Below are 26,952 nucleotides of genomic sequence, written 5' to 3' on the forward strand. Positions count from 1 at the left end.
AATTTCAAAATCCAATAGGAGCAGATGGAATGGACATTTAAAATATTTCTGTAAAGACCTTTAACATCAAAATTATGCTAAGGCATGAGAATCAAAACTTGTGACTGGACAAACTGTTCTAGCTTATATACATGAAAACCCTTATTATAAATTTTGCAAAATTCTCCCAACAGTATCCCATAGCAATCAGAAGAAGCACTTAGCTATCACATGTCAGTATAAGGGATGGTATTTTCACCAAATGCCACAACACATGCACTTGCAGAAATTTTTTCCAAGGAGGACCTAGAGATGCTGGTCCTTGTCAGAGACAGTACACTGGAGTCAGTGGGCAAACTTTAGGGAGCCAGGTGTTCAGACCAGGACTAGGGAAAAGACTACAGCAAGCTGAGGACAGAGGAAGAGTGGTACAAGACCAAGGGCCCACACAGCCTCAGGCTCTGCCTCCAGCATGGGATGTAGCAGATTTGCAGGGCGGAGCACCACACATCCATGGGGCAGCACAGGGATCCCTCCTCCATGTATGCCCAAGGCTCCCCAGCCCCTGCCCCAGAGCACCACCAATGCCTTCACACATGCCTGCCCTGGAAGCACCATTGAAATTTTTACTTTTAAAAAAATCCTTCGCTTGATTCATCAGTACATCCTCTATCTACACAAGTCCAAAGCTGCACAGTAATGTTTGTACACATTGTTATATGAATTGCATTTTGTACACATCAGAAGTGAATCATATACAGCTGACGAACAGAGAGGCCCTTTCTGCCTGTGAAATCCCAATTAATTAATATATTTGGCATAAATGAATAAACAGTTCTTTCTAGTCCATGTCATGATTTATCGTGAAACCTGGCGTCTAAGGTTAGTTACTGGAAGCAGGTATCAGACACACTTTTTGATACAAGAACACACCATAATTTAGCAACAGTTACATTGATTTGGTGAGTCTAATGCTGTGGCAGGTGGCACTGCACACTTGACTGGGCTGGGCATTGCTGCACCAGTCCATGAGTGCTGGGAGAGAAGCTTTAGGTAAAAGCAGACCTGACACGCTAACAAAAGATCATCTGAGTCCACACAAGCAGATGACAGTACTTGCATTTTTCATAGAATCACAGAATGGTTTCGGTTGGAAGGAACCTTAAAGATCATCTAGTTCCAACCACCCTGCCATGGGCAGGGACACCTCCCACTAGACCAGGTTGCTCAGAGCCCCACCCAGCTTGGCCTTGAACACCCTGAACAACCTCCCTGGGCAACCTGTTCCAGTGTCCCACCACCCTCACAGTAAATAATTTCTGCCTAATAGCTAATCTAAATCTACCCTCTTCCAGTTTGAAATGTTTTCCATCTTTCAGCCACTTGTGAACAGTTACACAGGCCCAGGAGGCTTGTTTTTCCTGACAAGGGTACATGGAAGGAGAGGTCCTGGCTTGGATCAGCACAGGTTCCCTCAATCAAAAAGCTTTGTTTCCCTCAGGACAAGCCAGGCAAGGTCTGGAGGAGCTTCTCCTGCTCAGTGTTTGACCAAAGAGAAGACATGAATGAGCAAAAACCTGGGGCTAAATTCTGCTCACATTGTAAAACCAGAGTGACACCACAGGTGACTCCAAGATTAGGCTGATAAAACTGAGAGTAGCACAGCACTATAGGTAAGGGTTGTGCTATAGATAAGGATTTCCAAACAGAGCCCAAAACAGCAGTTCTGCTCATACTCCTTGGAGAAGCAGACTTCAGAGTGCAAAGCAATGTCATTTTTAGCTGTGTTGCTGATATGTATGGAAAAGTCAATTAAATTTTATTAAAGCTGTCAAACTTTTTGAATAAACCAGACACCTACAGGGATAACAAAATCATCTCCTCTCTATGGTAAATTGCATATTCAGCAGCTGTGATACCGATTAGATGTTGAAATGACAAAGTGCTATCTCACACCAGCAGAGACATACTGTGTTTAGTTTTATCATATAAGCATTGTTTAGCAGTCATCTGTCATACAGGCTTAAAGGTAAGGGCCTCCACATCTGGAACAGCTGGAATTGTAAGATTAGCACAATAAATTGTTAACACTTTTACCAGATGATCGACTCAGTCGACATCCAAACCTCACCTCCAGCTCCAACTATCTTACACTGGAGTACATATACTCTTTTTATCAAGTTATAGCTTTATCAATGAAGAGGAAGGAATTAGATTTCAGCATTACAGCCCAAGGTTTGTAGAGTTTAAAATTTTTGCTGAATATTTTTGGAGAGAAGTATTAAGAAAATTGTAAAGGTATCCCTGTATCAACATATTGTTCTCCACCTTTTTAAGACAGAGACTTATTACTTACAGAATTATAATAGGAACCACATCAAATAAACTAAGGAAAATACAAATATACGTGGCATTAAGTACCAATTAACAGAATGTATTAAAAAACAACATGGATACCTTATCCTAATGGTTTAAATCAAAAAGCCACAACCTTTGCTAACATTAGGAACTCTTTGAAATGTTTCTTGAAAAATACCCTGCTCCATTGGTGGTTCGTTACTATTCTCTAAGGCCCTGTCTATATTAGAAACCTCTGTAACTAACTATAGCTGTGTAATAAACTGAGTGTATAGTCCATTATTCCAGTAGCTTATACCTTTGCTAAAAGTAAAAGATGGTCAAAGCCCTTTTAATTGTTTCCAAACTACAGGTTCCACACTTCTGATTAAAAAAAAACCCTAACACTTAGCAAAGGCAAGATATACTTCTTAGAGTAAACCAGCAATATTTACCTCCTTAAAGCAACATCTAAATCAATAATCACAATACATATTTAATGTGAAGACACACTGTTTTAACACAGAGGCCTGTCTTTGCAGCATCAGCATACCCATAACATAAACACCACTTACAATTGTCAGCTTTTATATTTCCTTGGGCTTCTCTGGGTAACATGAAAATATTATATATAATATAGCCCTCTTTGCCTGTGTTAAGAACAATGTTTCAGCTTAACAGAACTACAGGAACTTTATAAAGCACAGAATTTATTTTTCACTGGTCATTCTGCCTCATTACACTCTTCATATTTCCCACTCTGGGCAACAACAGGCAGACTAATCCCTCTTAAATTTATTCCTGCCCAGGTTCACTTGCAGGCTCTCCTGACTCCGACAAGGATACTTTTTGGATATAATGCACCCAAGAGCACATTATGTGCCAGATTTTGTCCTTTCTGTTCACCTGTAGCAATGCCTCAGCTCCTCAAGCACAGGCACACTGAAAGCCACAAGCAGACCGACGAGCCGCGCTGGTACAGTCTGTGTAAGGCACACAGCGTCTGTGTAAGGCACACAGCCTCTGTGCAATTTCGTAATCCAACACCTCATCGAGACCCGGTGAGGCCTGAAAGGCTGATCCCTCAAAGACCTTATTTTACTCGGCATCTGGCTGTTCTGACTTTCTTGGCATTTGCCATTCAGCTGCAGAGGCTGAACACCCATTGCTGCCGGCACAGGCTGCAGCAGGGCCGGGGAGATGCCGCCTTCCCCCACCAGCCAGCCCAGGCTCATGGGCACAAATTCTCCACATTTTACAATCAAATGCAAAGAGAAGATAAAAAAAAAGCCACTGCATTCATGCAGCCAAGCTCAGCTCTGGCTGCTTGAAAGTGCTGTGTCCAGCAGCCTTAGCATCACAAGCAAGACAGACAGGCCTGGAAGACAGGTAGACCTTCAAACACAAGGAGCTGCCTTTAAGCTGTGCGCTAACTTTTGTGTACCTACTGCATCTGGAAAAACACATCCCTCCAGAGGTTCTAAAGCAAAGCAGGGATTAACTTAAATGGCAAGGGACGAGTTATTTACTGAACTGTTTTCACATTTTTAGCCATGTTAGAGAGCTTCCTGCAGCTGCCACAGAGACAACAGCTACAGACAATAAAACTTTATGAGCAGTTTAAACTCCTTCTCCCCTTAGGAGATGCGGAAAAACAATGACAACTGACTGTTTGCAGGTCTTGTGTATCTTGCCTTCATCAACTAGGACTCTGTTTAAACGCATTATTCTTTTCCATCAGATAGTCACAGGCTTCTACAGAGGGGGTAAACAGTTTATAGCTTCCACTTTCAACAATACAGTATAAAAATACACTGCAGTCATATTTGATTATCCAATTTTCTTGAGTGCAAGGCACTCTCAGCAGATCTGTCTGCTTATTTGCATGTGTCAGAATAGCAACAGAAATGGGATTCCCGTGGGCAATGGAAAATAAGTTTTGCACTTGGAAAATAAAATAGTAATAACCACATGGTAAAACTGCAGATGCATGTGATAAAGTAGATTTATCATCAGCCTTATACCATTCACATCTGAAATTTGCCCATAAATCCACCTCATTTGAGGCTTATTTAATGTTTCTTCTAAAGGTGCCCTGGAGCTAGAGATTCAATTTACCTAAGAACTGACGGGTAAATACAGAAAAACCTGATTCCTTCTTTCCCTACAAAATGTGCAAGTTCCTTGTCAAATATGCACTAGCTCGAGTTCTGAAATGGGTACATGTGCATTCATGATCAGTTCATATTTTGAATTTTGACACTTTGCAAACATGAAGCAATAAGAAGCTAGGAAGGGGATCCAGAGAAAGAAAATACTTTCCAAGTATCTAATATAATATATAGAGTATTGCCAGTTAATGCTACTAGGATCTGTATATGTATTTATGACTCAAGTATGTATTTATACTGTTTCTACCTCAGTTAAATCTAATACATGCACACTCAATACACATACATTTAAAATTTTCCCAGTTGGCAAGGCCTTACAAGTTTTTCACATATTTTATATTTACAAGAGGTGGTGAAGCTTTGCTTTCAACAGGTGCCTCTCAGTGTGCCAATCTAAATAAAATTATCCTTGGTTTTCCAAGTCTGTGCTGGTAAAAGATTAAGATTACTTTGAAATACTGCATGAATGAAAATACAGATGGATGGCAGAAAGGCATGAACAGAGTAATAAGCAGTAAAGATGTCTGATTGCTGATCATACTAGTAATAAATGGGACTAGGGAAAATTAAAAGACCATTCCTTACTTTAGCCCACTGAAAATACAGGGTGGCTAGAGGGGTATGTTGAAATGATGATTTTTTTGCAGTCCCATTTTTCCATACTTTTGGAGCACATCCATTGTGCTTTGAAAGAAAAGACACTAGATGATAGGATTAGATGACCTTCTTGGGTTCTTTCCCATCTTAACCATTCTGCAACCCAGTGCTACAATGTCACTGTCAAAAGCAAAACAAAACAAAAAAAAAGGGGGGGGGGGGGAAGGAGGGTGTGCAGTTTTAAAACAGGCACCATACAACAGGTAAACCTGCAATTCCCCACCAAAAGGTACAGGACAATGCTGAAAACACACATGATGCTTTAACAGACACATCAATGAGAAAAGTTCCCACCCTTGCAGTCCTGCAGTGAGTCCACAGAAAGCGTACATTAATTTCTCTTACTCCATGCCAGACTGATTAGCCAAGTGGCTGAAAGAAGGAGACTAACGTCAGACAACACCATTTGGTCCCCACGAGCTGCCATCCTTCCTCCAGGGCTCTGAACACCCCAGGATTTAAACTCCTTTCCTTCTCTTTTTTGATACTTTATTATAGCAGCAAGGCAGCAGATTGCTTATATTCCATTTCTTTCTGACTCTTTTTTGAAGTGTGAATGAGCATGTGTGTATGTTGAAGTGATAACATAAGGCTAACCCACATTTCTAGTAAATATTACTTTAAAGTATCCTGGAATGTAAAAGTGCACTTGTGCAAAACTAGCTGCCCAAAAAGGGAAGCAGAGCTGTAAACCATCCTGCCTGCAAGTTGAGCATATCGGCAGGAGAGTCACTGAGTAAAGGCATGTTTACAGGTCATGTAAGCCTGCATCTACCCTGAAACTCATCCCCTAAAACACAGAAGGTGCATGCACTGAACTGCAACAACCTGCCCTGTGCCACATTGTGGCAGGAAACAGCTGAGACCTCGTGGCCACAAGAAATGAGATGCCAGGATGAATTTAAGCCTTTTCACCCCTATAATGTGGGTAGAGGCGAGGAGAGCAAGGAATAGCCTCTCACCTATGATTAAGCCTGTGAGCACTGCCAACGTCACTGCTGAAGCCACCTTCAAGGTGGATTGAAGCCACTCTCATTTTGACTCACTCCAGCACTGACAGGCAAGACCGGGTCCAAACTCACTTCCTGACCTCCCCTCAGTTGAGATGCAGTGGACCATGCAAGCCCTTTTTACTTGCTTCAGAACAAAATCAAGCAGGTAAAAAAGCTGCTTAAAGGTCTTTGCTTCTGAACATACAGCAAGGACAGCTGGACATAGGAACATCTGCAACAGCCACATAAACATGTGCATTACCTGTGGGTAATTATCAGTAAGGCTGATGCAATGGATAAAGCCATAAGCAAAAGGAAATTAAAACTAAGGTACAAACCAGCTGTTTTTCATCCATAGGTGGAATTTAGTGATGCCAGAGTGTTGTACAATGCCTGTGATGCTGACAGACAGGGAGGCAGGACAAGCTGGGCAACAAGGCTGATGGCATCCCTGCATTGGGTGACACTGCTGTATAACCTCTGGCAAATCATTCAACTCTCCCAGGTTCTGGCCTTCTTTTGTACAAGTCTCTATTAAATGTGTAAGACAGAAACAGTGTCACTAGACTTGGTCATTGCCCTGCTTTACTGGGTACCTGATTTTGGCCAGAACTGCTACTGAAATGCAGATAAGCAACACAAAAACGGGAAGTTTTGAAAGTTGTAACTTTGGGGGACATAAATGCACACCATGCATTCGCCTGCAGAGCTGGGATCTTGCAGTGACACAAGACTTTCTGCTGCATGTCTTTCATTTGGGCAAGTCTAATTTTGGAAGTGATGTTTCATTACTGGGAAGGGAATAATTGTGTGACAAACAGAAAGATAGTCACCAGGAGTGGTAAAGCTTTTGGTCCAACTCTTGGTGAAATACACACAAAAGAAAACGGAGGCAGGTCAGAGGTGCAGTATGACCCTGCAACCCTGCAGTCCTTGGGCAAAAAGCAAGGCTCAAGAACAAGGAACATGTTTGGGACTGGAATGGGAATAAATCACTGAACTGGAATCTGAAATGCTACACTCTTCTGTTCAACATACCACTCTAGCATCCTCAGCCTCCATCAAATGCCCTGCATGCCATACCAGGCTGAATTCAACCATATGTTTGTAGCTAAGCTATGAAATTCATTTGTCAAGTCCTGGGAGTTCTTGGCAAGTTACCCTGTACTCTGTATGTGTGGTCTGCTACACTAAAACAGGCATGCAGAGCATTGCAGTGGGTATATCTATAGGATCCAAAGGCAATTCAGCTGACAGTTTCCCTGCTCTGACTTTTAGTGCTTATGAATGAAGATAGAGAGGACTCAACTTGAAGATGTTTCAGCACAGTTGCTAGGCTTAAAGCCTGCTGAAGGCTGCTGGAATGAGCTATAAACACGTATCTGAGCTCCACGCCAACTGTGTAAACTCAGAAGCTGCCTCTTCATTCAGGGACTTTATACCCACCAGAGTCCAGAGCTGTTAGGCCAGAGGCAACTCAGTGGCTGGCAAGAGCCACGTATTCCTTGTGACAGGATGTAGACGATGCTAGGACAGCGCAGGGGCAGATGACGGATAGGAAATGGTTTTTTGGGTGTTTTGAAAGGAAACACATAATCCAGAGTTATGGGCCCTCATTAATCAGGTGGAGGCGTCTCAAGGTGCCAAATCTTGCAAGAACAGCTGGGAGGACTTGCAGTAATTTGTAAGCTCTGCCTAACTGAAGCGCTGGCGTGACATTTGCCCAAATTCCAGATCCTGATTCAAATATCACCACCTTGGCCTACAAACTGTTGCCTAGTAGCTCTGATTCAAGCTGATTCACAACAAAAGATAAATCTTTCTTCTCCTAAAAGAAAGCAAAAAGCTGCCGAGAAATTCTGTAATTCCTCTGCCTTGTGCAATCTTAGGCTGGTAGTTTGTGCAGCAAGAGGAGGTAAGCCCCATTTTTTCATCTCCTGAACACACATCCCTCTTCCCTGCCACGTAGGATGCTGTGGGTAGTCCTGCCACCATAGGTTTTTAATACAGAAAGCAGTGCAGAAAGGAAGCAGAACTGTCAGAAAGAGACTTCACTGAAGGCTTTTATATATAGCATGAAGACGTCATTTTAACAGAGATTATCAGGTTGCATGTCAGGAAACAGCCAGTATCTCTCTCAGCCTAGCAAGAATATCTCATCTTCAGAAGGAACTTCAGCTCATAAAGGTCAGCAGGTACCACCTAACCATTTCCATGGTGAAAAAAAGACCCATGAAGCTAGTTACACAGAGAAATGCTGTGATTTGTCCCCCAGGTGACAATGCAAAGCCAACTTTAAGGCTGTATGTTGACACCTCTGGTCCCCCAGCAACCCAGTTGCCCCTTAAGATGGATCACTGAAGACTCTCTTCAGTTTTTCTGAGTTGTATAAACTCTAATAGCCACTAATAGCCCACTAAGCCAGCCAGAAAATCATAATAGTACCATCCCGGAAGGATTTATCCATAACATTCAAAATTCATTTCCCCACTTCGGCAAGGGGAAAGCAGCAGATGAGATAAAAAGGAAGTTTTACAAGGTAAAACTCACGACTATGCTCTGATAGAGCAACACCTCTGAGCAGAAAACCATTCTAGTGCCTTGCTGTAGCAGTTGTTTCCCACCTCCCACTCACATATTTACGTGCTGAGTTTCAAACTCCCACTGATCCAGGCTGAGGTCGTGAGAGGCTCGGGGGAGCATTTCCCTGTGCCCGTCCCAGCCTAGTGCAGGGGACAGGCAGCATCAGGCTGGCCTGTCTCCAGGGACAGCTCAGCATCATCCCTGCACGTTCGGAACCAGGTACTCACCTAAGAGCTGCACCCCGCGGGTGAGGCCGTAGACGTCAATCAAAGCCCAGAGGGGCTCTGCTGTCCTCACCCCGCTGAAGAAGAGCATCGCAGCAGAGTCGTTCACCCGATAGAAAACCCGTCCCTTCTTGTCCACCCAGAAGGCTATGATGTTTCCCTCATTTGCAAACTCTTCCGGGAGAGCCTTGGCCCAAAAACCACTTTGGGACACCAAGTCGGGGCACGCATACTTGGGCAGAGTGTCAGGGTTAATCCTCGATGGATCCTTGGAAGTAAACCCAAGTCGAAGGGCCCCACTCCAGCAACACTGCTTTTTAGTGATCTGCAAAGATAACAGCAGCAAGAACAGAGATTGGCACTTGAACATCTCCTTACCCGCTACACAGGCCACCCAGCACCAACCACCGCCGTGCAGATGAACCCACCAGATTGAGGAAACCATTTTATCCACCAAACACTGCTGTAGCTTTTTCAGCTGCAAGCAGCAATGCTGCACACTTAAGATACAATGCACATATTAAGAAGAAAAATAAATCAAATTACTTCTATCCAGAGAGGTGAAATGTAATTACAGCTGCATGTTGACTCATTTCTATTTCTAGGGTAATTCCTTAGGGTAATTCACCTTCTAGAGGATCTGAGGGGTGCAGGCAGTAGATCCTAAACACATGCAGCACATCCAAAACACCACTTAGAAGGTCACTTTCTTCCCATGGAAGCAAGGAGTCTTCCAGGGTTAAGTGTGATGCCCAGATGGAGATGATGCCCTTGGAGAATTTTTTTCTCTCATTTTATTGTATGCACATGCAGGGAATTGTTCCTTTCAAAGGGATCAGCCTGTCAACATCTACACTATGAAATGAAAGACTTAAGGATCCTGGATCCAATGCTGATATGGGGCCAGGACAGTTTCTGTAGGCCAGCTGACATATAATTGTTGTCTCTGTTCACACAGCAAACATGAGAGCACTTGATATAACCCTCTTCCATCAAAGCTTTGGCAGCCTCAAGCAATTTCACTCATGGCTGCAGGAACAGACCAGAAACATGGATAGGTACTACCTACCAGATGTCACATAAAACTTGCTACCCTACTGTAATTTCTTGCTCTGTCAAAGTGCTGATAGCTGAGGTAAGTGGCAATGACAGAGACTGAACTGTACAGGACTGCAGGACTTTGTCCTCAAAAGCCTGGCAACTGCCACTTCACGTCCCAGCTTGGAAGCACAGGTTTTTCACTAAGGGATTTTCCAAGACATTTTCTTTGGAAATCTGAATTCTCTTCTAACCACACTTGTAAATACTGCATTTTTCTTTCACATGCTCCTCTCCAAGGCAAATCTGGAACGTGTGCCCTTGGGGGCACAACAGTCTCAAATGAAGATGTTGTTCAAAGACTACAGATTCTGTTTTATAATTAAAGCATCAGAGAGAATAGGTCTGAGTTTCAGAAAAAAGTTATCAACAGACAGTTCCTCACTGAGGGGAGTGCTGCTTTTTATCCCTACTCTGTCCAGACTCCATCCAGGTGAGCACCTAAAGTGTTTACATGAAACACTGGAACACTGACCTCAGTCCCAGGAACCACAGAAAGTCCCTGATTGTGGGATGGACACGGGTTTTGCACCAAAAAGTACTGAAACAGATTTGCTATTTTATGTGTCTGGCCAGGATGGGATGGGATCATGCACGTTCCCAGTGGAAGGGGGGTGATGGGGCATGCACATGCCAAAACGGGGAATATAGGCACACTCGAAGAAGAAGGATTATTTATTGCAGCAAATTTACTGCAAGCCCTAAAAGCTTTTGGGTCTGAGATAAATATGGCCTCATTGTTATTTGTACAATTTACTCTTTCACAGTCTCTTGCCAATACTTCACAGCAATCATAGGCCACATGAAGTAAATATTCATATGGTAATCGAGGCTGCACATGTTCCATATATTAATCAGAACCAATACAGTTCTCAATACAGTCTGACCACAGGCAAACTAATATCCAAATTAAAATCTAGTATCAAGCCTGCCAAGAATTAGACACAGCTGGACAAAGGGTACACAGTTTTGCTAAAAAAGGCAATGGTTAATGAGGGACCAAATTCTCTCTTCAGCAGCCACTGCTAGCAGAAAAGCTTTGGAGGTCCACTGGGTACCAGAAGGGAGGAAAAGACATAATCTGCATCCAAAATGCTAAACCATGGTTGCCTCCACAGAGTCAGGCTCTTGTGCCATGGTTGACAACCTCACCCCACTCCCTAGCAGTGCCCTGTGTTACACAGAAGAAACCATGCTGGGACATGCATCTCAGAGGCAAAGAAAGAGGAGAATTTCCCAAACCCCACACAGCTCTGGCTGCCTGATGGCATTCCCAAAGCTGCAAAGGAATATCAGAATAAAATCCAACATACAACACCTAAGAAACAGAATGGTAACTCCTGACTTCTTTATTCTAGTGTTTCAAAGGGAGTTTAGACTTCATAGGACCTGAACGATTTGGTTCATGGTTAGTCTTTACCTGGTAAGGTTTAAGACACCATTTTCTACAGGCACAGACATTAATGAGGCAATTACAGGATGGACTTATGAGAAAAGCAAAGATGTTTTCACATTTCCATCCATCCCTAGAGTGCTGAAGCCTGTTGATCACTCCCATGAGACCTTCCCATTAGACTTAGCAGGAGCTCTGCTCGGAAATCCCTTGTGTAGAGATGGAAGATTTGCATGCATATTCTTCACATGTTATGCAAGCTAAAATCCTAAAATAAATAGTGATTAACAAGTGTGAATTTCCTGAGATAGATACATTGTTTTAGAATGAGGAAGGAATAACCCAGAACCTTTGCGTAAAACACTAAATCCACTCAGATCTTTGATAGTGTTTTCAAAAACAAAATGCTGCTTTCATCACCTCCCAACTAATTTTTTGCAGTTGTTTGTCCACACTGCTGGCCAATGTGGAAAAAATCCCATTAGGCAACATGAAGGAGCCCTGCTGGGTTTCTAGCCTGAACGGACGCAGCTCCACAGGAAACTTATCAAACCTGTAGGAGGGATTTTCTACCTATGGGCCTGAGCTTGAAATCACTCTGTAATTTCAAAAGGAGTCTTATTCCTGGTTTCTTGCTCTTTTGCTGACTGTGAGGGAACGGGGAGGGAAGGCTGGTATGCTGCTGTAGGTGCCAACACTCTGGGACCTCTAGCAGTGGGCAACAGCAGGACCATCCAGACTCAGTAACTATATGCAGAAAAACCTCCTGGAAAACTCCTTGTGTGTAGATGAAAGATTTGCAGGCAGATCTTTCATGTATGCCATGAACTCTGCCAAAGATGATGACCTACTTTGTGCCAATGAAATGCACAGAATTAGCTAAGAACAGAAAAATGCAGTCCCACAAACCAGAGGGCATAAAGGCTGGAAAATATCTGTGGATGAAGTGCAAAGAGCCCCAAGCTCCTTCGAGGTACTGAGAGCCTAAAAAGAGCTTCATTTCCAAAGGGGACTCATTAATCCCTTCATGGGGTAGCAGTGCTCAGAGCATGCTAGTGCAGTGCATAAGCTAGTGCATGCTAAGACAGAGGCATGCTGTCTTAGAGGAGGTGAACTTCCCAAGCCAGCTGCAGCAGAAGGGGCACCAACTCCATCCTCTTGGCTACCACAGACACAAAGGAGTGAAATTGGTCTCTGCCAGTGAGAAAAATGTGATGACTGCATTGTTCTCCCCTCTGACCTTAATGCTATCAGGCAACTGATTCAACAAAACAGTCAGCAGACCACCAGAAAGATCCTTTTCTTAGACAGCAACTGTGACCGCACTGACTGCTCCTTTCATCCTTCAGCAGAACACTTAGATCTTCCCTGCCAAGCACACAAGCATCTCCACTTCCAGGTCCTTTTTGTCTTTTCACGTCTTATCTGTTGGCTGTGGAGAGGCTGACTCCCACCCTCCGTGAGACCAGTGTTCAGTGGTGCCTTGTTTACAGGGAAAAAAGGCTTGGTGGGGAGCTGAATGCATTAACTAACTCCTCATGCTCCCTCAACCTGCGTGCAAAGCCTACAAGACACCTTGACTAGAGAGATATTGAGCTGGCTGCCTTTGAGGCTAACCAATACAGCCCTTTTTTTCTTGCTGTTTTCCAAGCAATCTCAACTTAATCTCTTGCTCCTTGTCTAACACCCAGATAAGCTCTTTTGGAGCATGGATTTCCCTTTTTCCTCAGTTTCTACATCAGTCTGTACTGATAGCTCCAAGAACTATAATGACTGAAGCAGAAGTACCAGCGAAGATCATAGATCTTTAAGGGCAAAATCTGACTACTCTGCTTTTCAAGGATGGGCTAAAGATCTAGTGCAAGAACCAAAGTCTGGTACACCCCAACATTGATTCAGAGCAGCTCCCATGGCAATAAAGGAAGATATAATTCACTCACCTTAAGCCTGACTTGTTCATAAATAACAATGGGCCTGTTGCTGAAGGTAATGGCATTGCAGAAGCTAGCCTGGCGCTTCACTGCCTTCTGCGTCGTGTCCATGATGATCTGGGATCCTTTTGTGTGGGGATGGAAAAGCAGAGGGCTGATGGACAGAGCTCCACACTGTGGGATGGGGAGACAGTGCTTCTGCTTGTGGTGGCATCGGTGGGAGGACGCCGAAAATGACCCACCTATGGAATCTGAAAGCAGAACACAGGAAAAAGGGTTTCAAATCTGCTGTGAGTATTAAGTAAAAAATATTTCCATGACAAAAAAATCAGAAGTACTTCAGAGGAGAACTATAGATCCTGAACAACAAAAGGTCACAAGGATTCCAAAGGCTCTCCCTCTGGACAGTCTGATAATACAGAGCAAAACATGGAGCATGCAGCTCAGCACTGAAATCAGAGGCCATTTTGAGGCCACACCATCAGCAGAGAAGGCAAGAATTGGTTCCAAAACTGGAGCGAAGCATGTGTGAAGTTTCTGTATCAAAGCTGTCCCCTTTAGGGAAATCTTCCACTTCCAGAGGACTTCCACACAACTTGACCATCTCTCTCACTCCTCCTTTGCAACAGCAACCCCATCAAACCTTGCCTCCTTGTGTCCCATCCACCCTAAGCTCCAGCTCAGACACAAAGGTTGCTAATTTATATTCAAGCACCACTCAGCAATAACCCAGCCTGGATTCTGGACCCAACCACCATCCATTCTCCTCTCTTCTCCGCCAATAGGAATCTCAGCTGAGATCCCGTTTGTCATGAAGGCATCGATCATCACGCTGTGATTATGGTGAGGAAAGCAAAGAGGGAGAAAGGCTATGAAGGAAGGAGGAGATTACATCTTTCTCTAACCAAGGCCCTACACAAAGAGGCAATGCATGATCAGCACAGTCACGACAGCAGCTTTGTTCATGAATGAATGGATGCGTGAGTTCCTTTTCAGCAGGGAGCCTGCAGCAGTTCAAGCACGAAACAATTATTATCCTGAACACAAGTCATCTGCTTCCTTTTCCTTGCATGCACATACACACTACATTATGCACATATGTTGGGGAGTAGATACTTGTAGATTTGGAAACAGACTATCAACAGAATAAAGGATTATTTCATTATAGACTCAGGGATGCAACAAAAGCAAATATGACCTTCACAACATGCCATTTTGTGCTGTGAAGATGCATGACTAAACAGTATGGTTAGAAAATCTATTCCCCAAACACATAAGCTACAAAAACTAATTATATACTTTATTCGTGCAAATTAATTGCTGAAAGTTATGTCTTTATATAGCTACTGTCAAATAAGGCTTACCCCTCTAATACAATTCCTGGCTTTGCAATAGAAAGCCTGGACCCTTTTCCTTGTAGCCTTTGGGGTAGTTTTAGCTTGTAGCTACATGAAGTTGTAATGGCACATCAGAATTTAAAATCCTGGTTTCTCATGAGAACATTTTAATTCAAGCTAAGCATCAGTCACTCCAGCCTTCTCCTCTCATCTCCTCACTGATTTTTCTTCCTTCCAGCAACAGTGCTATCCCTTTGGCACAGAGCAGCAAGGCCAGGCAAACAGGATGTTAAAAAGGCTTTAAGGGAGAGATTAACCAACTGGGAGTTATTTGATGCTAAAAATCATGTGGAATATAAGTCATCTGCTTTCTCCTATTCCTCACTCATGGAGGAGGAGAAATAAGGTGCAGAGCACCAAGAAAAGTAAGGGTTCACCTGAGCAAGCAGGTGGAGGAGAAGGAGAGATAAACCTTCAGGACAAACAGACTGCATGGAAGGGCCAGCTTGACATGGGGATGGTCAGGATGCAGCCGCTCTCACAAGCTGGACCTCTTCCCTTTGGGCACAGTGCTGACCCAGGCAGTGCACCCACCCTCTCCTCCCAGCTCCTCTAATATCCACAGGTGGATAATGCCAATGGGGAGGAAACCCCCTTCTCACTCCCAGATGCTCTTACACAGCAATGACTCCTACATGATGAACACACTCAGTTAAGGGCTTGAAAAAGTCTTAATTTTGTTAAAGTGCAACTATTTAATAATAGGGTTTTGCACATTACAAAGGCTTGGAGAAGTCACAAACCAATGGGCCAAATACAAAGGCCTTTGCTCACTTTTCAGGGCAGCATGGCCACTGCAAAAGGAGGAGACACCAGGCAACTTCAGATGGCAATACAAGCACTTAAGACTGGATTTAAACAAGGGAAGGGACACTTTAGAAACACAAGCTGGTGAGACACATCACTGTTCTTACTTGGCTGGCTAAAAAGAAAATAAATAATCTACTGAAATTTGTCTTCATATTGGACTTGACCTGGACTCCAGCCTTCTCCCATTCCTTTGTTTAAACTATAACATATTTTGACATCCCTAGCCTTTGCTACCAGCAATACTAGTACAATATAGCTGGAGCCCTTGCAGTAGCTACCAATCTTTTTTTTCCTTATGTGAAAGAACTGAATCAAACTCACAAACCCTGAGTTTCAGTTGGCAAAATAAGCAAAAGTCCCCCTGACTTCACAGCAAACATGCAAGACTCCCTTAACTGAGTCTGCCCCAGACTCCTCTCCCACAACCTGACTTATCAGTCACCTACAAAGGCAAAGTGAAGTAACTGCTTGAAATAAAAAGTGCAAATATGTATTTAAAAGAAGGCCAAAATCTGAGAGCATGTTCAAGGTCACAACACATTTCTCATTCTACAACTTAACACAACTTTCCCCTGACAAGCAGGAGCTGTATCTCCTTGCCAAGACTATGCAAACTGGCATCTTGTGACATAAGTCACAAGAGAAAAATCATGGCCTGTCTGAAAACAGCCTCTGCATATAAGGGCTGTGAGTCTAGAGAAGCACCAGGGAACCCCATACAGTTTTCTAGGCTTCATGTTGGGGGTCATAAAGAACAGCATCTGCTCATTCTTATGGTTTTAAAGATTGGATGGACTTCAATTCATGCCCCACAATAGGTGCTGCTTGAACCATTTCATTCAGTACTGCATGTGAACCCAGAACACAGCCTGCCAGTAATAGCATGAGCCCTGCCAAGACAGCAGCAGAAGTGGCAACATAACACTTGCTCCCCTGAGCCACAAGCACATGGGACAGACCTTCTGCAACCTTTAGTAAGCCAAGGTGAAGGATACATTACACGAACCACAACATGAACCACCCTGTCTTCAGGTGTCCAACTCCTAACCGCATCCTTTTCAGAGCCCTATTTGAGAAAGCAGAATATTGCCCCAAATAACATTGCAGAATATTGGCACACTTCTCGCTCCCTGTGTCCCTGGTCTCCTGGATCTCAAGGCCTGGGCAACCTCCCCACACTACATAAAAGGCAGCCCTGGATGTTCTCAGCTCAGCAAAATGCATCCCAAAGCCTGTTAGGGGTTTTCACCAGAAGCATTCATGCTTTGCAAGCATAATCTTAAAGGCTTGGTATTTCTTAAATGCTACAATACATGACTGGATTTAATTTTTTAAAAATACATTTTTCCAGTTGAAAAAATCTTGATAGGCACTTCTCAGAATACTGTCAAAATTAATTTCAGACTGAAAACCAAGGTATTTAAGACAAACTTCTATGAGCATGTGAAATAAGTGGCATTTAGAATTGAAAGAAAGAGAAAAGAAGACTTCAAAACAGAGCCCAGGGACTGACAGACAGGGGGAATGACAAAACCCTGTCCACCTGGGTGGTTAGAGAGGAAAGGTCTGGGTGTCAGACGTGTCCCTGAAAGAGCACCTGCACAGCCTTCCCAAACTGGATGATTACAAGCAACACAGGGAGAAAAAACAACTACGAGGTGAATGCTCATAAGCTTTACTGATTTTTGAGGTGTTCCTATTATGGCAGTGAAATAGTGTAACTAGTTACACTGAATCTTCACATGTGCTAATACAGTTTAACAGAAGAAAAACCACAATTAATTTGCTGTGGCAGGCTTTGTAAACAGATTCTAAAAAGCACACTTCAAGGTACAGTTTACTAAAAATAAATATGAGCTTAACACCAGTGGAAACTGAAAAGGGGTTGCAAACCTCGTTTTGTCACATGCAGCCAGACCCAGAGCATGTGCACAGAAGAGAGGGAACCATAAATTAATGCAAATTAAAAACAAGGGTTTCTCCACTGCCTTTAAAAACACACTTGCTGTTCTTGTAGGAATAAGTAATCATGTATCTCTGGTTTATATCCAACTCTCCCTGTGCTTGTTAGGATGATACCTATCAGATTGCTTTCACCTCGGTGAACTACTCAACTTGGCATTACAAGATGACCAGGAAACAAAGCTTTGCTCTTCCACAAAGACAAGAATATAGCTTTGCAGGTATTGGGGCTGGAGCATTAAATCCAGAACATCTGAAATTATGGAGCATCTTGGGTTAAACTTTACGAATTAGGGACATATCTACAAGGTGGATCTGAGCCAGGAGGTCAGATCTAGCACTCCCATCCAAGACTCCAAAACAAGTCAAAGCTAAAACATAACTTATTTTCATCTGTGCTATTTTAGCAGTGATGAGATGTATCAAAAGAGTAGGTTTGCACATAGTGTAAGATTTTCCATTTAAATTGCAAACTACAAGACAAGAGGCAGGTGCAGCCAGACCACATGCACATGAAAGGAGATAACACCACTCAGGATGGAGTTTGGAGATGGACTTAATTTTTTTTAGGCCAAAAAGCAAAGTTCTGTTTAAAGTAATAGATCTGAAAGACAACTAGGATGATTTTACAGATTTTTGTGAGAAGGCTCCCCAGTATCAAAGGTGGGCAATAGGGGCTGGAGTTGATTGCAAGACGATCCACAATGGATCCATCTTTCAGACCTGACTGATGGGGGATAGGGAAGTGCTTAGTTTGTGAGGAGTCTTCCAAGTGAAGAAGCTGATTTTTAAATTTCATAGAGAAAAATAAAACTAGTAAAAAAGAGAGGCAAAAAGTGTCAGGAAGGACAAACAGCAGGAAAACAGGTACAAAAGGAGAAATCTGGAATAAATACAAGTGTGGCAAGACTTTGTCAATGGCAGAGGAGAGAAGACTGAGGCTTGCAGAAAGGAAAAGAAAGGCTGTAATCTGAAGATGAAACAGATGCAGGCAGAATGTGCAAGACTCACTGATGTGTTTGAGCTGATTTAAGAGATTTAGGAGACCATGGTTTCCTCTGCCTCTCTGCTCAGCTGGGATGTGCATTTGCCCTCCACCGCGTGCAGGGCAGTAGCTGAGGAGCAGAGATGTGTCCTCTTCTACAGTCACTCCCCATGCGGAGACAACAACCTCTGCAGCAGTGCCAGGCTGTGGGGCTTTTTCAGCAACATCAGCTGAACCCCTCAACGTACAAGTTCCTGGGTACAACTCAGATATGAGTCTTTACAAAGGCTTGCTTGAAGACCATGCTGAGGCTATGAGAATTTGTAAGAGCCAGGAGGGTGGCAAGTTTTATAAAGGTTGAAAAAAGAAGGTAGAAGAGCTGAGGAGTGACAGGAGAATAAGAGCTCTGCTTCAGTTCTCTTCAGCCTGAGTTGTTTGCAATATTTACTTGAAAAACAAAACAAAACAAAAAACCAAACTCAGAGCAAAAATGTAGGGTGGCCAAAAGAGATTTAAGTACTGCAGAGGAGAGGTAAGTCTGTTAATTGGTTGTAGGAAGGATATGGCTGAACTAATGCTTGTGGTTGAAATTACCCAGAGAGTGATAAGGAGATGCTCCTCAGCAGAGCCTAGAGGACCCTTGACCAGATGTGGGAAGGAAGATGAGGAAGACCCACAAAACGCAGGAGAGGGAGGAAAAGAAGACAGCAGGCAGGACTGAGCTGGGGAGGCAAACCCTCATGCGCACCATCTCCAGGAGGAACAATCCAGATGACAGCACTGCTAGCACTTAAAAATACTAAACACCATGAAAGTGGCTGATTATGTCTTTTTTTGTGAAGAAAAGATGTTATCAGAAGAGAGGTGTGTGAAAATATATTTCTATATTTTTTAACATATATATATATATGCACACAAGACTGTCTTAAAGAAACCCCTTCCCCTTATAAATTAATTTTTAAACTTAACAACTTCAGTAATGATGCTGTGTAATCATTAACCTTCCCCTGGTCTCTAATTAAGCACTGTTTACTCAGTGTCTCAGTTGTTTGCGGTAATTCAGTCACCGAGGTGACACGCCATGGAGGACAGCTGCGAGACCTCCAGCACTGCTCCTCTTCCCACAGTGCAGCCCACCCTTTGCAGGTCCCTCCTAACCCCCTCCCCATGCAAATCCCCCTGAGCCCCTGTGGACCATAAGTCCACTAAGCACATAAGAACAGCAAGAGCATAAGTAAGCAGCCATATGCTCCCTTCTGCTGTGTAAGGAGAGGGGGGGGAGCAGCCCCCTGGAAAGATGCTGGGCAGCATGAATTGCCTTGGGAGCTGCATTCCCCAGGGTCCAGCCAAGGCCATGGAAAGGAGACTGAGATCCCTCCATCAGCAGCAGCCACTTCTGCCCACGCTATCTTCCAGCAGCTCCTCTGATCCACACCATAAGCAACTTGCATGGGCCCTATAATTATTTATTTGTGAGAGCAGGAAGGCATTTCTGACCTTATTCTCTTTGCATCTTGCTAATTGTTTATTATTATTATTAATAAGGCATCGTAAGTTAAATGTTGTGAGTAGAAAATGAGAAGATAAAAGTAAAAAATGGTGCTCTGGAAGCATCCAAGATCTTCTTGATCTAGAGTGGTTTTGTGCTATGATCAGGTCAGGTCTGTCAGCGGTCTAATGAGAGAAGTAAAAATGTATTTGTGTCTCATAACAAAAAAAGCAAGATTAAGTCCAGTTCAGTTCAAGATTTAGGGATGTTTTTAAAATTCTGTTTATCCTTCTCTTGCAGACGTGTGGTTTAAAAATCTTCTCCTTTGCTAAAATCTGATGTTTCAGGAGGGGAAGGAACAACCTGCCCAAGGTGATGGCTGACCTATCCGTGCTGCAGACGGTGGAACAGGGAAGAAAAAAACCCAAAACTTTCCATTCTACCTCCTCTTGATAACCCTTATCTTCTCAAAGACAAGAAGGCACATTGTTGGCCAGAAGATTATGTATACTTTGTAAAACAAGTTCTCTTTTCTTAGCTACTGCACTGCATTAATGAACCAGTTACCTGTCCCAGCTCCTATTCCAGGAACCATCAACCTGGGACAGCCCCATGGACTCTCCCCCCTACCATAATTCCATTTACTCATCATCTTAGTATAGAACTATGCAAAGAACATTTTAGTCCTGTATTAGCATTACAGAGTTCCTCCTAATTTATAATAATGTAAACTAAGCCTAAAAAGATGCAGTAGACATTTAACTAAGAGAAGTACTGCTGAGATCAGGGCTAACAGCACTTCCACTCCTCTTCTCTAACCTTGTATGAGAGCACAGAGATGGCAAGTTCAGGGTCTGCTCTCACCTGCTCCTGCTGTGGGTCTGCCAGGAAGCCAAATGGTGGGTCCACATGTCCTCTCCGCAGATAGCATGTCCTCTTACCCCTGCCAGAGGCAGATGCCTGTGCTAGACACGTTCCAAGGTACAGTGCAAGTACAAACCTTGCATTGGTTTTGAAGAAAGCCTCATCCTCACAAGCCTGGAGTTGCCACTCAAGTGCTCAAAGCACACTGCCCCTCCCTGCCCCTCCTGCCCCCAGGCTCAGCTGTGAGGAACAGCTAAACTGTTGCCCAGAGTAGCCCTGTTTCACTGCACAGTCCACAGACTGCAGAGCAGCCACCCTCAGAGGGTTCATGACAGTTCACACTGCAGAAAAGTAGCTACATAAAAGCAGGGCCCAACTGCAAATATTTTATGGCCATGTAATATTTCCATGCACTACAAATCAATGTAAAAGATGTTTTCTTCAAGGGGCCTCATATAGACTGTGTTTTTAAAATGCATTCTCTCTGCTAAATATAAATCAGTAAGAGTTTTTGTTCTTCCAAAAGATTAACTAGCCTCAGTATTTTGGGATCTAATTCTGGAATACTTGTAGATGTGCCAGCATTCTCTTCCAATTTAAATACAGTTTAATGGAAAGTCTATCCTGGGCACATTTTCCATGTACGGTGTAATAGCTTGGAAGTCTGAATATTGAGAGTTCACCAGAAGCAGAGTAACCTGTCAGTGTTAAACTTGATATATTTGTCAGGACAAGGAGGAAAGGTGGGGGAGAGCAGGAAAAAAGCAAATATAAGAGTGATAGAAACAAGCAAATGGACCTGTAGAACCAAAACCCAAGAGATGATAGAAAACGGTATAACCTACCCACAAAACCACCCAAAGAAAACGCAAGTTCAAGAAGCTGTTGACCATAATTCAAGCCCTTGAATTAGCTTTGAATCATACCTGCGTTAAATAAAAGATATGCCTCTGGACTCAAGATGCTGAATTGGCCTCACAGCAAGCTACCCACACTGCACATTTACAATATAATGAGATAAATTAGGATGCTGTTCTTTATACTCACTCTATCACCAGTGGAAAGAGATACGGTCTTAAGAGGGTAACAAAGAGAATCTCATCTGGATCATCAACTGGAGAACACTCTCCCACTGCTCTACTGTTCATCCCAGTGTGTGAGACTACACAGGGATGCAGAACACAGTGACAAAAAAAAAATATCTTCTGTTGTTTCTGACCTCCACTGTCCTAAGTGTCTTCTTTAGCACAGCTCCCTAATCAGAGACCTCTTATCACTGAGAAAGACAAAAGTCCCAGGCTGGAGGCACAATCCTACTTTGCTGTCTCCAAGAATTTTGGCTCTGCATAGTTCCTCTGGAATAAGGCAAATGAACGGTAGACCTTTGAATAGCACTGGCTGCCCAGTACAGGACAAAAAGAGGGAATAATCTCTGCAGAGACAGCATTTGGAGGAAGGTGTAGGGCTGCTGGTCTCATACTCAAAGATCCAGAGCAGAGAACAAAGACTGATAGGGGGATGCCTCTAGAAAGAGCCTGGAAAACACTCCAAGACAGGGAAAGCTTCATTCCTCTCACAGCAAACTCCAGAGTTGAACAAACTGAAATATCCCTGAGATTATAGCAATTTAACCCTCAAATACCATCAGTTCCTCAAAGTCACAGTTTAGACACCAACATGCTGGGTGAGCTTGGATCACAGCAAACAGCAAAGAGCTCTTTCCTCAAGAGCTCCTGGGCCCAGCCATGCTGGAGACTCAGCATCCACACATACCTTGTGCCTTCCCAAATCCCCCTCTCTGCACAGCACAGGAACACCCAGCACAGCTCTTTTGTTCTCCTGCTTTACACAGAGCCTGTAAGGCATAATATTCCTTTCAAATCAGACATATTGTTGAAAACTTTGGACCACAGTTGTGAAATCTTCAGTGACTTTGTTGCCTCTTGTGCATTTTGCTTCTTTATTTTATAAGCAGATTTTATGTGTGTATGCCCTCACTTTAATTTAGCATCTGGATGGGTCAGAATATTTATCCCAGAGCCTGTTCTACTTCCCCTTACTCGGCTGGACAGCGTAGATTCCGTTTGTCATTCACTACCACATACCATGAAGATTTGAGCTGTCATACCATTTCTAAAGAGTCTCAGGAAGCAGTTTTTCTTCTGCCATACATGACATTCATACTTGGAATGTGCCTCTTTCCTAATATAAATCATCAATTTATAGTCACTTCAAGGTACTATACAGTTGGGTCATTTCATGTGTAGTCTTTTTAAAAATGTTCGTTTCACAGTCTTTGTCCTGAAGTTCCCCACTGTTGTTCTTTGCAGGATCTCTTGAGAGCATGCCTGCCAGAAGCAGCTCTGCACCCCATCTGTATTTAAAGCTTAACAAGTAACTCTGAGGTGCTGTGACTATTTTTCTGGAGCCCAAGCAGGGCATTCCCTCCCTCAGTGGTTCCAGGTGCCTGGTAGCAGACTGGTAGCTGTAGATACTCTTACCCAGTACAACTTAGCTATGTGTTTTTTGATCTGCTTTAATTTACTGCTGATCAATTGAGAATTCCCTTTTTCAGCACTGGTGGCTTTGCTGTCAGTACAGTCTCCAGATTACTTCCAACTGTACCAGTTATCCAAATATCAAATGTTTGTTCAATATAAAGCCCAAAAGTAACTGTGAAGGGAAGCACTTTAAACATACATCTGCTGAGGGTCACTTGGTTGCAGGGTGCATTGCTTTGTGAAACAGGATCATAGGAGCCAGGTACTTTCCTTGAATTCCTCCTCCACTGTTTCTCTATTCAAAATCCTCCTTTCCCCTCTCCCTCACAGAACACAGGAATTTCCTCTCTTGCTTGTTTTACCATCCCTTCCTCTCGAAAGCATCTTCCTCTGCCTCTTTTGCCACAAGTATTAGTTCCTCAGCCACTTCCCTCTTTCAAGTGTTCCACTTCCTTCACAGACATGCTTTGAATATTCTAATAAAAAAATAATAAAAATAATAATTAAATAATATGAATAATATATTTTTTAAAAACAAAAAATAATATCCCACACAAAACCATCACCCCTCTTCTGAAACCAAAGCTCCTCAATCTCATGAGGTTATAATGAGATGGATTTATTTTAGCAGCACCTAGTAGTTAATCTGTAATATATTTCTACAACGGGTTTTTTTCAGAGGCATTGCTGAGATTAAAGCACAGCAGCTCCATGCCTGACTCCCCCCATCAAGCTGCTAAACCTCCAGCCAACCTGGCAAAGCTGGCACGAGAGCACAGGACTAAAGCTGCTAGCCCAGTGCAAGGCACAAGCCCTGCTCTCCAACACCTTCTTGCTGCACAAATAGAAATTAGAACCAAGAACTTTTGTCCAGAGAAGTCTCCAATAGCACTAGAAGTGTTAATCACTACACAATTAAATAATTATTTTTCTCCAGGCAAATAATTTAAGTACTGCTGAGGCAAAAACAGGAGTAAGGGCAATATTTCTCCCTTTACACAAGAATTTGGCCATCCACACATGCATTCCTTGATCCTTCATCAATCTGCACTTTCTGTACCATAGTCAGAAGTGGAATCTAAATTACTGACTCCCCAGCTTTTGTCTGGCTCTGCAGCACATCGCTTGCACCACTTTAAATACCCTCTACCAGTAATTAGCCCTGTTTCTTTTGGAGATCAGCATCGGAACCTGGACCATTGAATTAAAACATCAAACTTCAACATCCAGTCAGGGCATAAAGTTACAGTTTGTTTCAACAGAGATAAACAGCATCCCTTGCACTTATTTCAAAGAAAAAGCATGAATACTATTCCATCATTGTTCCTAGTAATTCCCATGCCAGACCCATGATTACTTAACATTTTCCTATAAATAGCTGCTGGAATAGCCCATACTGAAGCTTGTTTTCCTCAGCACCTGCTGCAACAAGTTAGCCACTAACAACAAACAGGGTGCAACAAACAGCCAAGGGTGTTGAATCCTTACTGCATAGGACAGGAGCACTTAGAGATCTTTTATTTCTTTAAAAGTGATCCTACCTGCTAGACACCCCCTCACACTGAATCTCACAAAGAAAGAAGAGACAGGTCTTGCCCCAAACTGTTTGCAGTCTCCATGTAAGAAAAGAAACAGCAAATAAATGGGAGTAGAGGAAGATAACTGATAACTGTGTAAGTAATAGTATGTTTTAGCCAAAGCTCAGTGATTTGAATGAATCTCTCAGGCCATGTGCTGTTCAATACACATGGCCAATGCAATCTGCACCAGAGGACAGCGGAGGGTGACACCACACCTTTTCTGTAACCATAACAACACAGTCCTCTGATTTGCTTAGGCAAAAATACACGTACAACCCGTAGCTCAAAGCTATTTCATTACAAGCCCTCACAGAACTCCCATAAAGTTTCATGGTTATTTTCTTATGACTTGGGTAATGGAGTCAACCTCAGAAGTCATTTTGTAGATGAGGCTACTCCAATACTTCTTGTAAGAGGGTGCCAAGGAAGCTTTGCCCCCGACTGCTTGGAAATTGTGTTAACATCAATGTGTGCAAGCTATGTAGAAGAAAACTTTCCAATGAATAAGTCTTCATGAATTTTATATCCTGCAAAGTTACTCACATGACCTTTCCCAACTCAGATGTACAGTCACCATTTACTAAAGTTGGGTAACACAGAGCAGGTGACCTGGGAGAAATGTCATAAAGATAAAAGATGAATGTATTTCTAAACAGCTAAAGGAAGAGAGGTGTTAGAATAGCAAGCCAGCTTGGAATAGGAACAAAACACTGTTTTAAAACTCATGCAAAAGGGCACTTTTGCATGTTGGAGTATTGATAAGAGTGGAAAGAGGAAGAAATGTGCTGTCATGAGATCCAGAGCATTGTTACTGGTGCAGCCACACTCATGATGTGACTGCCTTGAAGATCATGTGCTAATAGGAAACAAGCCTGGGGGCCTCAGGAGGCTTTATTCTCTTGGTGGAAAGACATCTACACTATTTCAGAAGAGCAAGGAGCAATTAAGTGTGAAAAAACCTTTAGCCTTTGTCCAACTAAGGGGCATTTCTTCTGATAACAAAGACCAGTGGGTTGTTTGGGTTTTTTTAGTATATAATTGCACCTGTTTCTCTAAGCCATAGCTCTAAATTATAATTAAATAAGAACCACACTGCATCCCTGACAGATGCTCCTTCCTGCCAGCACACAGAGATGCAGCTGTTGAACTGGAGTCTGCAAATCCAGACCTCTGGGCCATGAAGCATTTCCCTGATTAGTTTTCTGCACCCAAAAGCAGATCTCACTGCATAATCTGAACAAACTGCTGTAAATACAGTACACAGAGCAAAACCACAAAATATTTCTCATCAAAGTGAATTTGCACAAATCCAAAGCTACTATTGATCTTTATTTTTTTCCCCTCTTGACGGTGCACTGAAAAGTCACTTCTCTGGAGTACTTCAGTTATTTAAGGTAACTTGCCCCTGTTCACACTTTATTACAGTCACCCACACAATACTACACACAATCTTCTCTCACATCAACTGAGCCAGCAGTACCAGGAACATATGTGTCATAAAACTACTGCTTCTGAAACACACTAAAGATAAAATGGATAAAGTCTGCCCACGAGGGTTCAAGCACAGAGTTCCCAAATCACAGGATTAAGAGAAGATGGGAAGTGTGTATTGTCACATATATAGCCAATGAATCTCAAAAGATTCCACTTATCACATGCTAAAGAACTACTCATTCTCCTTCAAGCAATTGACTGTACACTGGTCAGTCTGGAACTGCAATCAGCTTGGGATGAGGCAGGACCTGGAGATCCCAGCAAGCAGCTTTGCTGCATGAGGGTAGCAGAAAGGTCTCTGAAACTGTGGGATAACACACAGGCGGGTAAAGAGAGCTCAAGTAGTCACTTTACAAATAATGGAATAAAAACACCTTCTAGTAAAATGACTGAGGTTACCAGATCTCTGGTGAAAAGCACTATAAGAATAGCAGCCATCTCTTGCAAACACCCTGAATGACTTTAGCACTTTTTCAAACCTTTTTGTAGAACATTTGAAGATTAT

At 43.0% G+C, this 26,952-nt stretch overlaps 1 protein-coding gene across 3 annotated transcripts in view; it reads right to left on the reverse strand.

The window, feature by feature from the left end:
• NEURL1 (neuralized E3 ubiquitin protein ligase 1) overlaps nt 1-26,952 on the reverse strand; it is a 151,136-nt gene that overhangs the window by 47,682 nt on the left and 76,502 nt on the right. For all 3 annotated transcript variants that reach the window (XM_051616603.1, XM_051616605.1, XM_051616604.1), the window contains exons 2-3: nt 13,375-13,616; nt 8,947-9,268 (exon numbers count right to left, since the gene is read on the reverse strand). In XM_051616603.1, the coding sequence (XP_051472563.1) occupies nt 8,947-9,268; nt 13,375-13,616 (564 nt within the window). The remainder of the gene's footprint in view (nt 1-8,946; nt 9,269-13,374; nt 13,617-26,952) is intronic.

Source organism: Apus apus, chromosome 4, assembly GCF_020740795.1.
Source record: "Apus apus isolate bApuApu2 chromosome 4, bApuApu2.pri.cur, whole genome shotgun sequence".
Taxonomy (NCBI): domain Eukaryota; kingdom Metazoa; phylum Chordata; class Aves; order Apodiformes; family Apodidae; genus Apus; species Apus apus.